Here is a 15,770-nt window from a genome sequence, read left to right as displayed (position 1 = left end):
TGCTTGATATAGCACGATATTTGTTATTATTTTGTTCTTGAAAGCGAAAGTACAAGTAGTGTGTTCAAGGTATGAAGCTTCTTTTTATGCTTTGAAAATAGAGAAAAATGTTCATAAGCACTTTCTTTTTTAAATCACACTGTTTATGTATTAATAGCTATTTAATTAGTCACAGTGGTGAGTAAAAATGAAACATGAAATCACCGCAAGAGCATTTCACGCAATAATCATTGTAGGCGCGACAAACAAACGAAGAAGAGAGAAGGTTTGTATAGTAGACTTAAAAATGAAGTTTATATGCACACCCTCCCATGAAAAGTGTCACGTTCTAGTAATTTTGCCATACACTCTTCAGTGAGCCTCTCACATAAGATCGTTCAGTGATGGGGCGTCCATGGATTACGTACATGAAATTCTACCCACATGATCTGATTTGCTATAGATATCTTTCCTTATTGCCATGCTATATCCCATTAGTTAGATTCAAAACAATATCTGAAATGCTGGTGTAACGGAATATATGTCTTCTTGATAAAAGGCACTGATACACCTTTCGTAAGAACATTGAACGGTGATCCAAGCTGCTCAAAACAGCATTCCATCATTTCGTATCGTGTTCAACAGTTGACAAAGAAGATTGTGATAGACATGTGCGGTGTAATTTATGATGCTAAAAATGAATCTTGACTTTCTTAGAACATGTTTGTTCGCAACTATTGTGTTACTAATGGATTACAAGTGTATTGAAAGTTGTCAGGCTTATGAGTTCCATGATAATTCAAACAACGGATATAGCTATTTAAGAGATCTTCCTTTGCCAAAACTATTAAAATTACAAAAATCGGTTTGTGACATATCTAACAGTTTCATAAGCCTTCAAAATGGCTCACTGAGTACAATAGAAAAACGAAAAGGATTCGTACAGTTCAGTACAGAGCAGGATGATCATCAATTGGCTACAGCATTGCCTCTCACTGATGGGTTTAGCAGGTAAGAGTAATTAAAATTAAAACCAATATAAAGCAACGTTATAAGTTTAACCTGTTTTGCACGATTTTGCGCACGGGGACCTGCGTGGCAAGAAATCAATAAATTCTCTCCGAGATGCCAGAAAGGGTTATTTTCAAATAGACTTTAATATTTTCAAATAAAACTGTTCATTATACACCGTATCTAATATATTATCATACAAATCCAAACTGTATTTTTTTTCGCATCAGTAATTCAAATTTGTTTAGTAAATTGAGCAATTCCCTACGAATTCGTAAATCGGTTTATTTTTGTATTTTTTGATTTGGTTGAAAAACCTTATGGCCGACAATGCCATTTTGCATCTTCATATCGCAATTTTGAATCCAGCCTTATTTTTGAAAAGGGCATATAGAAAAATATCAAGCTTATCTATATGTTTTAGAGGACAAAAAATGCCATCTATTGCACTATAGGTCAAGATGGAAAAATGATGGACAAAAAAGTTCTGATTTAAAAAAAAAACTCAAGTTTTTGGAAAAATATTAAAAACTTGGTACAATTACTTTTTTGACTTTATATAATTATATAAACCATATTTACAATAAAAAAGTTGCACCGTTTTCGAAATGTAGCGGCTTGAAAGAAGATATTTTTAAAATATTGGAAATTTTTGGCTATTTTTAAATGTATATCGCGGTCCTCCAGTTCCGAAAATATTTGTTTCTGAAAGATCAGAAAATTTTACGATGAAAATGCTCTTGTTGGCTCATCGATATGATCTAAATTATCCGGAATGTGTATGTTTTAAAACAGTTTATTTTCTTGCAAATATATATTTCGCTCGTTGGCATATGCAAAGAACTAATAATTGCGATTTTTCGAGAATGATTTAATTTATTTTTACATTGTACAAGATTGATATAATTGTACTAAAAATCCATACTTTAATTCTTAGTAATATCAACAATTGTCTTTTCATTATTACAGTTTGAAAAATATCTGGCTTCTGTCTATCGCCCCGTAACGTGGGTAGATCACTTTTTCGTGGTACGTTACGGGATGTAAGATCTACCACCGATTCCTAGTCCTGACTACTTCAAACTAGGGGAACAGGATTTTTCAGTAATCCAAGGATTAGTCCTTGTTACTTTTTATGCCTTTTTGATAGTGACAAGACTCGGCTTTGTCTACCGAGGATGATCTTGAAACAAGGAAAAAAATTAATTAGTTGTCTTCATCTATGTGATTCCTAATCTTCTATTCGTTGTTCCGTAGTTTGAAGTGGTTAAGACTAGGGTTCTGATGCATGGTCATTATCGGTGTCATACCTTAATTTTGTTGCTAAGGAATCCAATTTTGACTGACAAAGGGGCGCGCCTTTGGAGGGTATTTCAACACTCCGAAGGGTATAAATAGCGGGACCTTTCAATTAGAGTCGGATCCTTGCGATAAATGCAAGAGTGGCAACTGTAAAAAAATCGAATACTTCATCATTTCTCAATAGTGATGGAGTAATACGACATGCACTAAACTAAGGACACGGGATATACTACAATAGATCAATTTACTGGTCGCAGTAGTGTTAGGTCCCGAACAGAGGAAAAAAATTTGTCTTTCAGAAATAGGAATAAATTAGTGGTATATTTGAGTTCCTTGAATGGTTATAGCCCTTGAGGATTGTTCGTTGAGCTCGTGCTGATGAGTTTCATATTCTTCAGTAGTTGCATAACAAAAGAAAATTTGAGTCAGCTGATCCTCGTTTCGCTTCTGAGCCCAATCGTATAGTTCCCTTGCATTTTTTATCGGATGTTCACGTTCTCTAGCTAGACAAGCTCTGGTAGCCATACGTTTCAGTGTTCCTATAGCATCACATGGACCTTTTCCATGCGATGTTGCGAAGAAATGCCATTCAACTTCTATTCCATATTTATTCTTAAATAGGCAAAGACTAGAAATATTTTTTCCGATTTTTATACTGGGATGCAGCTCCGTCAGACATGAAATAAATTTTATTCGCAGTTAACTGCTGTTCTGTACGTAGAAAAGCAATTATTTTTGAGATAAATAAGTTTACAGATACGTCAAGAAAGCTGTATACGACAAGAATAACAAATTTTTAATTTACTGTTAAGTTGGTTCTGTTCCGAAAAACCCAGATCAACCAATTCGGTATAGTAGTATCCGTAACATTTCGGCATTTTTTCGAGCAACTGTTTTAAAACACGTTTATGCACTTATAATGAAAAGTATTCATTTTAACTACCACTTCGTCTTCTGAATTACTGAACTTAAGCAAGTAACTTTTACAGATACACAGCGAATTATATTCTAATGTTGATTACGTGTCCAATTTGGCTTAAAGACGGACGAAGGTAATTCAAAACCAACCCACTTGGTACCATGAATTGCTTAGCATTAGGTAGCATGTTGGTATTTTAGCAACAAGTTTATACCTATGAGGAGCATGAAAAAAGGTCGCATTGTTTTATTTTTATATTTTAGAAGACATTTAATATATTGATGAGCTACCAAGAGCATCTTTATTGTAAAATTTTCTGACTGGAGAACCGCGAAATACATTTAAAAATGGCCAAAAACTTCCAACATTTAAAAAAAGATCTACTTTCAAACCGCTACATCTCGTAAACGGTGCGACTTAGAAAAAAAATGACTTGCGTGCTTTTTTATTGTAAATTTGGTGTACTTCCATTATATAAAGTCGAAAAAGTAATTGGATCAAATTTTGAATATTTTTCCAAAAACTTGAGTTTTCTTTAAAAAGTCATAACTTTTTTGTCCATCATTTCTCTATTTTTTAAGAAAAACTGTTTTAAAGATTTTATTTGAAATAAAAAAAAAAAGTTTGGTTATTTTTTAGAGTGCTTATTTTTTTCAAGAAGTCTCATCCATTATCTGCAATATTGCTCAAGACACCAAACCGATCGGGTAAACAGTTTTCGAGTAAAAAAAAAATTCTGAAGATAAGCTTGATATTTTTCTATAAGCCCTTTTCAAAAATAAGGCTGGATTCAAATTGGTGATATGAAGATGCAAAATGGCAGAGTCGGTCATAAGCAACGTTTCTGCAAATTTTCAACCAAATCAAAAAATACAAAAATTACCGTTTTGCAAATTCGTAGGGAATAATTGCTCAATTGTATTAACTGAAAGGAAATATAATATTGATGAATTATAGCTTATGTTTTGGAATTGCCTTGTCTTCAACCTGTTCGATCAGATTCAGACGTTTGTAAAATGCGTCACATATGGTATTCACGCGTTTCATAGGCATTTATTCCCATATTCGTTTGATTATGGCTTTCAATTGGTCAAAATGAGACATTATCGGTCAAGTTGAACACCGGAAATCCCCTAACGCGACATTCGATTCTGTACATTAAATATAACGTCAGACTTAGTACGCATTATTAGCGCATCATTGTGCGAATACATCGCACTATGTCCGACACTATGTTTAACATATAGAACTAGAGTAAAATCGACTGTCACGTGTGGGATTTCCTGATTTTCAACTGTACCGATAATAAAGGGTGTCCACGATGAAATTGCCACACACAAAATTGATTCGCAAAATTCGAGTTTTCATCCGATTGCCATCAAATTTTCAGGGATTGAGAAATAACTATTAAACTTCATTTTACCATTTTACTCGTATTTTATTTACAGTCCATACGCAAATGCCCGCACCTTGGCCTTAACCCCGGCCATAAGATTCTGCACAACCTGTGAATCAACCGTTTTTTGCATGTAAACCCATACTTTCTTCAGTTCCTCGACTGTCTTCACTACCTTAGGTCGTTTAAGAAGGTGCTGCTTCATAATCGCCCAGTACTTCTCGATGGGGCGGAGCTCCGGAGTGTTGGGAGGGTTGAACATTTTCGGCACGAAATTGACCTTATTGTCCGCATACCACTTCAGCACGTCCTTGGAGTAGTGGCATGAGGCCAAATCCGGCCAGAAGATTGTTGAGACGTTGTGGGCCTTCAGGAGAGGAAGCAGCCGCTTCTGGAGGCACTCTTTTATGTACACCTGTCCGTTCATCGTGTCCTGGGTCACGAAAGGTGCACTCCGCTTCCCGCACGTGCAGATGGCTTGCCAAACCAGGAATTTCTTCGCAAATTTGGACATCTTCTGAGTGCGGACATGCTCCGGAACGCTGAACTTATCCTTGGCCGTGAAAAACAGGTTGCCGGGGATCTGTTTGAAGTCGGCCTTCACATATGTTTCGTCGTCCATGAAGCAGCACTCAAATTTCGTCAGCATGTTGAGGTACAACTTCCTGGCACGGGTTTTGACGGACTTGTTCTGCTTCTCGTCGCGATTAGGGGCCTTTTGTACCTTGAACGTTCGAAGCCCAGCCTTAGTTTTGGCCTTCTGGACAAAACTTCGGCTTAGGTGCAGCTTCTTAGCCACATCCCTAACGGAGGCGTTCGGATTTCGGTTGAAGGCCCCAACTACGCGCTTGTGATTTTTGGTGTTGTACGGAATACTTTTTCCTTCACTTCTGGGCTTCCGATCGGTGGTCAACCATTCCTCGAACCGCTTAATCACTCGCGACACCGTGGAATTCGCGATTCCCAACGTTTTAGCGATGGAACGATGCGAGAGATCCTTGTTCTCGTGATGAATGCGCAAGATTTTATCACGCACGAGCTGTTCTTTCGACTCCATTTCCGCGAGTTTTGATCACAGGACTTTAAAACTTGCAGGATGTAAATAATGCACTATGAACTAAATCCACCCAAATTTTCATTAAATTCTACCCAACGGTTAAAAAGTTAGAGCAATTTCATAGTGTGGCAATTTCATCGTGGACACCCTTTACCCTGTTCTCGTTTACCTTCGACAGTATTTATGACCACATGGAATTCAGATCTGGTGAACTGGGAGGCCATTTATCTTTGGCCAAAAGGTTAGTCATATTATCTCTGCATCAGCTCTGTACGAGCTTGCGGTGTAAGAGGGCGCTCCATCCTATGTAAGCACATAATGCTCTTTACCAATCATTACTTATATCACTTGGTTTGACAACTTTCTCCAAAAACTCCGTTTCATAATGTAAAGCGTTAACTTGTTTTTGATTTTATGTATTTCGTCATCCTACGTAGACTAGTACAAATACATGTAATAAAAGTGAAAAGTATAATTTTGTCCTAAAGAAAAATTAAGCCGTGTCTACTTTCCTATATTTCTTCTTATTCGTTATGATTCCGTATGGAGTTAAAATATTGTTCTAGTTTATGCCGAGGCATTGTATAGTCAATGGTTTCGCAGTATTGATTGTAAGATGCCATCATGCAATTCAATGGCCCATATTCTGCATAATTTGTGCGATGATGGTTTATGTCGAGTTCGGAGTTGCCGAGTAGGTACATAGTGATTTAATTGTGATAAAAGTTCTGTTGATTCAATGCGCTGCAAAACGATATCGTTTTCCAATGAAACCATTGCATATTCACGACGCTCTTTTAATGTTTGTATGTTTTAAGCATGCAGTGTGCTTCATATGATGGAAGAGAAAATGATATCCAACCTAATTTAGGCACATTTTGCGAGGTGGAAGCCCACAATCTGTCGTTTTGAACTTTATGAGACTGCTGCATGTCAAAAAACTTTTCGTCGGATGGGTCAAACTCTTCCCATAGTATAAGAATTGATATTTAGTGCTTTATTTTCTTTGAAGATTCTGAAACTTCACGAACTTTCTGTTTATTGAAAGCTTGAAATCTCAGGTCAGGTCATCAGCCATTTTACGTAAAGAGCGCTGTGATTTTCGTCAAATCCTTTTTTTTTACTATTTTAATAACTTGTTCATTCGGTGAATGAAGCGTGAATGTAGAATAAACAACTACTTATAAATGATTTCAGATACAACTAGATACAGATGAAACCTTCTGAATTTTGGAGTATTTAAGATATAGTTTCAGATGCATGCTATCTGATCTGCCGCTTTCTGCCGTAATCTTGGATCGAAAATTAAATATGATTTAATGGGGGTGACTCCGGCGTAGTGGTTAGCATCCATACACCTCTCACGCCGGAGTCACGAGTTCAAATCTCACCCCCGGACAAGTCCCAAATGACCCAAGTGACTATAAAAAAAAAAAAAAAAATATGATTTAATAAAAATATACAGACAAATACCAAAAGAAATATGTATTGAAGCTACCTATATACCTTTCTAGAACATAGTAAACCTTTTAAGCCATCACGAAAAATGTTAGATCAGAAAACTTATTTTATTGGGGCGTTTATGAAAAATGCAAGGTGATGGAACTGATGGAAATAGTGCGCGCAAAGCCTACGTGCCGATATGTGAAAGAACATGGACGGCAACCTTCTCACGAACGAATTTAAGGTGATTGAGAGGTGAAAGGTGATGCAGCAGAAAACGAAGGTTGGCGACAGGCTACCGGCCCATGATCTCCAAGAAATTGAGGAGGAGAACATCAAAGCAACTGGTGTAGATCAACTACCAACCGCGTTATTAAAATACGGTGGTGAAATACTGGCTAGAGCGCTGCACTGGGTGATTGTCAAGATTTCGTAGGAGGAGATATTACCGGAAAAGACGATGGAAGGTGTCGTATGCCAAATTTACAAAAAGGGCGACAAGTTGGATTACTGCAACTACCACGCGATCACACTGCTGAACAATGTACTCTCCCAAATTCTATGCGTCGCCTGTCACCATTTGCAAGAGAGTTCGTGGAGCAGTATCAGGCGGGATTCATCGGTGCCCATGCTACCACGGACCAAATTTTCGCGATTCTGCAGGTTCTACAGTAATGCCGCGAATACAACGTACCCACACATCATTTGCTCATCGATGTCAAATCTCATACACAATCGATCGAGATCAGATATGGCAGATTATGCACGAGTACGGATTTCCTGATAAACTGACGCGATTGGTCAAGCCGATGATGGATCGAGTGATGTCGTTGTTCGAATATCGGGGACACTCTCGAGTCCATTTGAATCTCTAAAGGGGTTCCACCGAAAATGATACTAGCAGAGAAATTCAAAGGTGCATTATGGCTGGGAATGGCCTACTTTGGACTCCGGAGGACGCTCCGGTCGAATAAAATTCGCTGACGCACTAAGTTGACTATCTACAAAACGCTGATTAGACCGGTAGTCATCTATGGTGACGAGACCATCCGTACTGCACTACGGTGGGCTGGGCACGTCTTAAGAATGCCGGACGACAACCCAGTGAAAATGGTTCTCGAAAGCGACTCAACTGGAACAAGAAGAAGAGGCACAGCGGGCAAGGTGGATCGACCAAGTGGAAGGTGACCTGCTGGCGACGTGTGGCCATAGATCGATTAGAGTGGAGACAACTTCTTCGGACAGCATAGGACATCAAGGCCTTAGCCTGATTGATAAGGTAAGTAATGAAAAATGTGTCTAAACAAAACTTCCGTCTAACAATGTTTTCTACAAATTTACCGAACACACCGACACATTAAATTAACAATTGGTAATTTGATTTATCATCTCATTTCTAGAGGTATTTTAAAACACCTGATGTTATCCACCTATTTATGGTGAGATCTGACACTTCTTACACTGAATATGACCATTAAGGATCTTATTTTGGAATCCTCATTTGATTTGATGTGTCTTATGATAAGTTTTACTTCGAATCAGATTCTGGTATGCAGTGCAACATGTTCCGACCATATCTCCGGAACCAGTTGACTGATTCCTCTACCTTCTATTGGTGGTTGCTGAGAAACACGCTGTACTTTATGTTGTTACACACATACACACTAAACTGATGCAAAATTTGAAATTTTCGTTTCACAGTGCTAAACCGGTTCCAAATTGGGTTCTGAATAGCCTACCAAAATGTGAACTCATTTAGTACAAAACTTACTTGGCATAAACCATTTGTAGTTAATATGGAATTACTATTGGAAAGCCAAATGTTATGTTCATATCTATCTCGAAATTCACCGTTTCACCCTGCTTTAATAAATGATAGCTGCGTTTGTTGGAATTTTTTTCAGCTACAACTTTTATGATGACCAGTTTTCGATCAAATGTAAAAAAAAGTTATTAATGATTCAAGTCACTGATGTCTTATGCTTATGCTCAATCAAGTATTCGGCAGGCAACATTGGTGTTTCTGGCGCGTAGAATAGAGCACAGAAATCATGGCTACTATGTCACACTGCAGAATACAGTGTTGCCTACAAAACAGTTGTTTGATCATGCCATAAGATTATCCAGCTCTTAAGCAATTAATAACTATTTGATTTCTGTGTTCTGGGTCTCTGTTCCGCAATCTGGTGCCAATCACCGACGGACATCGATTGCCATATATTATGTGGTGTTTACACTTAGGCAAGTTCACTAGCGCTAATTAGCTCGCTGCTAGCAAAAACGCTCACCAGCATAATGTAAGCAGGGCATCAGCGTCTACCAGCATGCAATTTCAGCAGCATCTGAAATTCGTGCTAGGTGGCGAGTACACTAGCGCGAGTAAATCGAAACACGACAATCAAATGTGCAAGGAGGCAGCTTCAACACAACATATGGGTCGGGACCAACTGCTTTACTTCCCTTCCGAACGAATCACATTCCTTTAAAAAATATTCCGAAAATTCTTCTTGTAGAAAGTTTTCTCAGTTACAAATTTGCTGAAGATCATTTTTCAGCCAAGCGCCAAATTAAATAGTTAGGGGAAATGGATGTAATGTGAATCAAGATCTAATTCAACGTCCTTCCCGTTACAGCCATGGTATACTCAGTCTCTAGTAACAATGGATGTGGAAATAACACTCTTTTACCTCCCCGAGAACCGTAAGGACGTGGCCGGCGCCTTAATTGACCTAAAAAATCACCAGATTTCGCACACTGAGAATGGATTGCTAATCCCAAGCCCCATTCATATAGTTCTTTGAGCAAAATTTCTAAATTTGGTCAATCATGGAGTAGCAACTACTGAAATGTATGGTTGTCAATGCTCATGCTCATGCTCAACTAAATAGCTTAAAATTTACTCAGCTACAACTTTGACGTAATGCATTGTTCTCTATTTTCAAAAACAAGAAAGTTAGTTTTTAAATATCAATTAATTTGAGGACCACCCTAATTAGAAAAACAATCAAAAGAAGGAGACATCAAAGGTCTAATACTAAAAACATAAGTAGTAGACTAGCTGAATTCCAATCCTGGACCACAGTGTCATGCAGTCAGTGACGAACATGTTCATCAGGGTGTCTCAAGTTTGAATAGTGTTTGAAAGAGTTTGGTTACGATTTGGATTTGCGAGAAAACTTTAAATTTTGTGTGGGAAAATGTGATTTTTGAAAAGTGAATGAATAGATTCTTTCCGTTTCACATATATTTTTCCATATAAACTTTGAAATTCAAATGCAAATAAAATCCAAATTTGTTCTAATTTGGCACAGCTGTCGGGAATATCAATACAGATCGAAAGAGGTGTAAGAGGTTGTAATCTTTACCCACCCTAACGTGCATAATTTATTTTGAGCTTCAGCTATAGATTTATATTGCTTGATTAATTGTATATTTTTTAGAAATTTATTTCTAACAATAATAAATGTATTAAGCAAAATAAATCCACAGATCCATCAAAGTAAACAAGCATATACGTCTCTAAGAATTTGAAAAAGATGCACAAAATTACACTTTTTGTTACCAGGTGAATCTTTTTCATTAAATGAAAAACTAAATTTCGACGTAGGTTTATGTGAGGTTCAAAAGAGGGTTTCAGGAAGCTTAAATACCTATTTAATAGCTAAAGATAACACAAAACATATGTATAGAATGTAGATAGATATCCAAATATTAGGTTCGTCAAATTTAAACGAAATTAAAATCAGAAGCTATTAGGTCTCTGTCGTTGCGCATGATTACTTATCATGATGAGTATTTTGTTTATTTTTAGGATATTTTTGAAAACTTTAATGTGAAAACATCGATATGGGGTGAAATTGATCAAACCCCAAATGACATTCGAGAACAATTCTAGTAATTGTTAATATTAAATTTGGGTTCCCTGAATCCGAATCAGATGCTTAAATTCTTGTGCGAAGCATACAAATAGATTTTCCAACGGGAAACGATCCTATTTACAGTTCTGATACGGATTTTCTTCCGAAAATGATTACATGGCTACGTATAATTATATTCTTAAAGCTGGCACGGATTACGCATACTAAATCATTTTCTAATTTGTATCTTACATTCCTTCAGCGGGTGGTTGAAATATATAATCATAATAAAGTTTGCTATTTACACGCGGAAGCACAAATTGTGGAGCAACGCATTAGATATTCATAACAAGACCTCCTGCACTTGTAATCAAGCGAAAATGGTGTGGCAGTCAAACTGTTTTGCTGTACACACCTCCTCTTTGCACCGTGCAAGGCATAAAACTTGTACGCACGCTCAAGCAGATGGGTAGAAATAGGTAAGCGTCAATTTCGTTAAATGCGTTGGTCATAAAATTTTTTTTTTGTCGTGGTCAAACGGTAATGTTTTTGTAGAAGCTCCAATCAACTTCACATAACACAGGTCTAAAAATTACAACCGATGTGCATCATTTGTAGCTCCTAATGTGAAAAAAGTTGTAGTGACTTCCAGCACTTCTAAACAAGTTGTAGTGACTTCCAGAATTCTAAACATGCCGAGTTGCGCATAGTAGTTGCAAACTTAACTTATTTAAGGATAGTTTGAACGGTACCGACTTGCCCACCAGAATACAGAGTTAAACAAATTCAGTTAAATTCGTCGTTACTAACCGTTTTGGAAATATGTGCAAATGTAATTTTTGTAAGAGCTAAACATTGCTTCATTTATGATGATCTTGAATACCTTGGAGCAGCAACATAATTATGTGATACCGTAATCCGAAGGCAACCGATCACCAGGACGAAATTAATTAAATGTCACGTAAATCCTTTTTGGTGATAGATATCAAGAGAAATCTTGATAGCATTTCATCATAAGACTCTAATGATTGCCTTGATAAGTTTCTCAAGTATACTTTACTGCATAAGTATCAATTTTATTTAGCTATTGCTATTTAACATACAATATCATTATTCAAACAAACGATCATAGGGCTACATCGACTGATGTCATAAACTTGAACGTGGCATTTATTTTTGCAAAACTATGTGTCAATGAATCAGAGTTACATAATAAATTACGGTAAAATGTTCCCAATTCCGGAGATGAACCAGCGTCTGGCTGAAAATCTCCTTAATAAAGACAACCAACCAACCAACCATGTTTCCAATATAATAAAATCAATGGATTTCATGTGATTTTAAAGGCAATTTGGGGCGACCCCGACGTATTATCCATGCCTCGCACGCCAACGTCACGAGTTCAATTCTCACCCCCAGACAAGTCACGAATGACGCAAGAGCTTTAAAGTAACTATAACAAAAAAAAAACAAAAAAAAAAATTAAGAGCCATTTACTCAGTTTACTTTCAGTTGTCGAAGCAGCAGCAGTTGTTTTTCAGTCGATTGCTTCTTTTGGTGCACATGGTTAATTGCCTGCAGATCAGTCAGTGCCTTTGTCATCGTTGGAGGCAAACAATTCAATATGGTCGAAATAAAGTACGCTCTGTGATTTGCTTATCCAAATGGAAGTGCGAAGTCCACCAATCTTGCCACTTTCGTGAAATCACTGGACGTGAATCCTGTTGACATGGACGCCACATACTGGATTGCAGAGGAAAAGGCGATCTCCATCAAATTCAAATCTGAAGCAAGTATGCATAATGCCCTGATACATAACCCGGAGCAATTAAATTTCCATTATCGTTTTGGAAAGGCAGCAGACGTACGGATGTTGCTTGCTGGGGCAACGTTTAATACGTACAAGTAAACGATTTACCACCGGAGGTACCAGATAATGATATAACGTTGGTTTTGGGAATATACTGCAAAGTGAAGCGTGTCATCTGGAGGAAATCCCCTGCGGAGTTGGGCCTCGACATGTACACTGGTTTGTGTTGTGTATAGATGGACGTGAAAAGGGAAATTCCCTCCTCGCTTAATTTCCTCACTTGAAAGGGGAATATATTAAATTTTTCGAATAAGTATAAATACTGTCTTTGTAACCAGAAGAGAAACATCCTGAATGGTGAGATTTGACCATTCTTACTTATTTAAATTCCGACAAAATTTCTCAAGATTGCATATAGTAAAGAGAAGTAAGACAATTTTTCAATGATATGTGGGCCTGTGTTTTCATTTTAATGCAATACATTTTGACTACTAGCAGATTGTGGACAGGCAGTATCCACAAGCTCAGCACAAATGATCTTGTATTCGAATTATGACTCAAGTTTACTCCTGATTCTGGCCACTTTCCCGGTGGTACCCGGTGGTCACTGTATTGTTGCTGATGTATTCTTGCTTATTTAGCTTTCAAATAGTATGATGCGTCGCAAGATAAGGTTTAACCCAATGTACCCAATGTGGACACTGGCACAAAAGTCAGAAAAGTGTATTGTACATTCTCATGTGATTTGATGCGTCATTTGAAAGATTATGCTTAGTCAGGTAACATGTCCGGAGGTGATTATTGTAGGACTGAGAACTCAATATGATCGGCAATGATCTTATTATTTAGTTCTCATGTGATGTAATGTGTTGTATGATGGGTTTTTCCCAAGTCAGAAACTGGCCACTTCCACGGGAGTGTCCGGAATATGTCCGAATGTGGCTAAAATGGTCTTGGGTACTCTATATGGCTAACATTGAACTTATTTTTGAGATATCATATGATTTGAGGTGTTCGATGATGGGTTTTGGCCAAGTCAGTTACCCAAGAGCTGATCGGACGAAGACCGGTAGTCATCGGAGGAGACTTCAATGCTTGGGCAGGTGTTAGGCAACAGAAGCAGATGTTCCAATGCAGAGAGAGTAGAGAGATTATCGAGTTATTTAGCAGATAAATGGATCTGAGACTAAAGGCCGTTCAATATGTAATAATAATTATCAACCATGATAAATGTTATTCAAATAAGATGTTCTATGTTAAAAATGAACACCCAACCGAGAAATGTAAGATTCTATTACAGATTTGTATAAAAAGTTGTAATGTTTCACCGCATGAAAAGTGATGAACCAGCCTGCGGATGAATATCTCAAAAATTAAGTTAAACCAAATATCGCCTTATGAACAGATTATGTAATGTACTCGTCAGAAAGTATTATGAATATTTGTATAAATATTTATGTTGGGAAAATTCGAAATACAAAATAATTCCTCAAACGCACTGTGGCTAGGAAAACATCTCGTGAAGGTTTTGTACGAAAATATTCATTATGAAAAATCTTGCTTTTAAACTACAGTGCATTGTGAGAACTGCCATTACATTTCAAGATCGACAAAATCTTATTGCAGCCTTTTCTAGCAAATTGAAGTCTTAAAAATAGAATAAAAAGCGGTTAATTATCTGTAAATGGAAGCAAATATCAATTTTTTAACCGCTTCTTTAAAAGCGCTATTTTTTGTTATTAAACTCTACACAATCTTTTTGGATAGCTTCTATCATATATTTAAAATGAAACTCTCAATCTCAATAGCAATTGCATGTGAATATAAGGTAAAAGATACAATGTAATGTGTTTAAAGGGATTTAAATACACTAAATGACTGAAGATCTCTTCACGGTGTATGAAATTATTTCCAAAAATTTGAAATCCTAATATATTTGAAATTTGAAAGAAAGAACTTCTTGCCATATTTTGAGACTACTACTGAAATTTAATTTCAGAATCTTGAAGTCAAAATTCAAAAGACTGACAGAAAAACAAACGTTGTGTATTAAAATGAGCAAATGTCACTTCTTTAAATGGTGAAGGTTTAGAGCAGGCGTACCCAACCTTTCCAAACATGCTTTTTTAAAATGTTCGATGGATATGTTTAAAGCTGCATTCTATCTATTTCTCATTTATTCTGGGCTAAAATTCATAATAATGAATGCTATTAGGCTAGAATGACATCATTGTTGAGATCTAGAGAACGCGTCCGGCCCGCGGGCCGTACGTTGGGTAGCGCTGGTTTAGAGGATGCCAATTTTTCATATTTAATGTTATGCTACCAACCAAATCGTGCACTAGTCTGTGCATAAATATCGTCAGTGTAAAGCGATAGAACTATAAATTTTAAAGTGTATTTATTCCATGTTTATTAATTTGTTTCATTTCAGGCGAGGTGCAGTAGAAGCATGGGACACAAAACCAAGCAAAATTCAGTCAATTTTTCAAATAAGTGTAACAGCACTTGCATTTCTGGCATTCGCTAGTTATTTGTTATGCATGATTGTTCAGGCGATCAAAAGTAAAGGTAAATTGTTTTCATGATATACCTTTCCTTTGTAACACTCTCAAAAGACTAATGATCATTTTATTTTTGCAAGGAACAACTTACTTTCACCCAACAGTCACATCAAGTGCTACGTTGTCATCAGCAGTGAAGAAAAGAAGACCATTGGGTAGGAAAAGACGCCATATAGAAAACGGAAATATAACAATCACCGAGAACAACATATCAGCTGGTTCAAATCCGGAACTAATCTATGCATCTCTAATTGTAGTTTCTGAAGCTTATGTAAAATTTAGTGCAATTGATAAATAATCAAACCTACCGTGTTGGATCATACATCTGGTTCGTGGCAGGCGGAATCCTTCCAAGTCCTTTCACACCATACATAGCGTATTGATCCTCTGCCAACGTGGCATCTCTACTAGAGAAAAAAAAGTAATAAATAT

At 37.0% G+C, this 15,770-nt stretch overlaps 2 protein-coding genes across 8 annotated transcripts in view; one reads left to right on the top strand and one right to left on the bottom strand.

Annotated features, from left to right (window-relative positions):
- LOC135704875 (coiled-coil domain-containing protein AGAP005037) overlaps positions 1-15,770 on the bottom strand; it is a 145,519-nt gene that overhangs the window by 53,363 nt on the left and 76,386 nt on the right. For 4 of the 7 annotated variants that reach the window (XM_065226397.1, XM_065226401.1, XM_065226400.1 and 1 more), the window contains exon 12: positions 15,647-15,745. In XM_065226397.1, the coding sequence (XP_065082469.1) occupies positions 15,647-15,745 (99 nt within the window). The remainder of the gene's footprint in view (positions 1-15,646; positions 15,746-15,770) is intronic. The other 3 variants (XM_065226399.1, XM_065226403.1, XM_065226404.1) reach the window with 1 other exon arrangement.
- Positions 652-15,717, top strand: LOC135704897 (uncharacterized). Its single transcript, XM_065226437.1, has 3 exons — positions 652-990; positions 15,209-15,345; positions 15,419-15,717. The coding sequence occupies exons 1-3, from the start codon at positions 665-667 to the stop codon at positions 15,634-15,636; spliced, it is 681 nt and encodes a 226-aa protein (XP_065082509.1). The 5' UTR covers positions 652-664; the 3' UTR covers positions 15,637-15,717.

Source organism: Ochlerotatus camptorhynchus, unplaced genomic scaffold, assembly GCF_037179485.1.
Source record: "Ochlerotatus camptorhynchus isolate MF236.1 unplaced genomic scaffold, CSIRO-AGI_Acam_v1.1 ptg000250l, whole genome shotgun sequence".
NCBI classification, from domain to species: domain Eukaryota; kingdom Metazoa; phylum Arthropoda; class Insecta; order Diptera; family Culicidae; genus Ochlerotatus; species Ochlerotatus camptorhynchus.
Note: the sequence above shows the minus strand (reverse complement) of the source record. Positions and strands in the feature narration are given on the sequence as shown.

Bases quoted from the DNA above. Each gene is read 5' to 3' on its own strand.
- LOC135704897 (XM_065226437.1), top strand. From the start codon at position 665: ATGATGCTAAAAATGAATCTTGACTTTCTTAGAACATGTTTGTTCGCA. The intron at 991-15,208 runs GTAAGAGTAATT...GTTTCATTTCAG, and splicing joins CTCACTGATGGGTTTAGCAG to GCGAGGTGCAGTAGAAGCAT. The intron at 15,346-15,418 runs GTAAATTGTTTT...TATTTTTGCAAG, and splicing joins TCAGGCGATCAAAAGTAAAG to GAACAACTTACTTTCACCCA.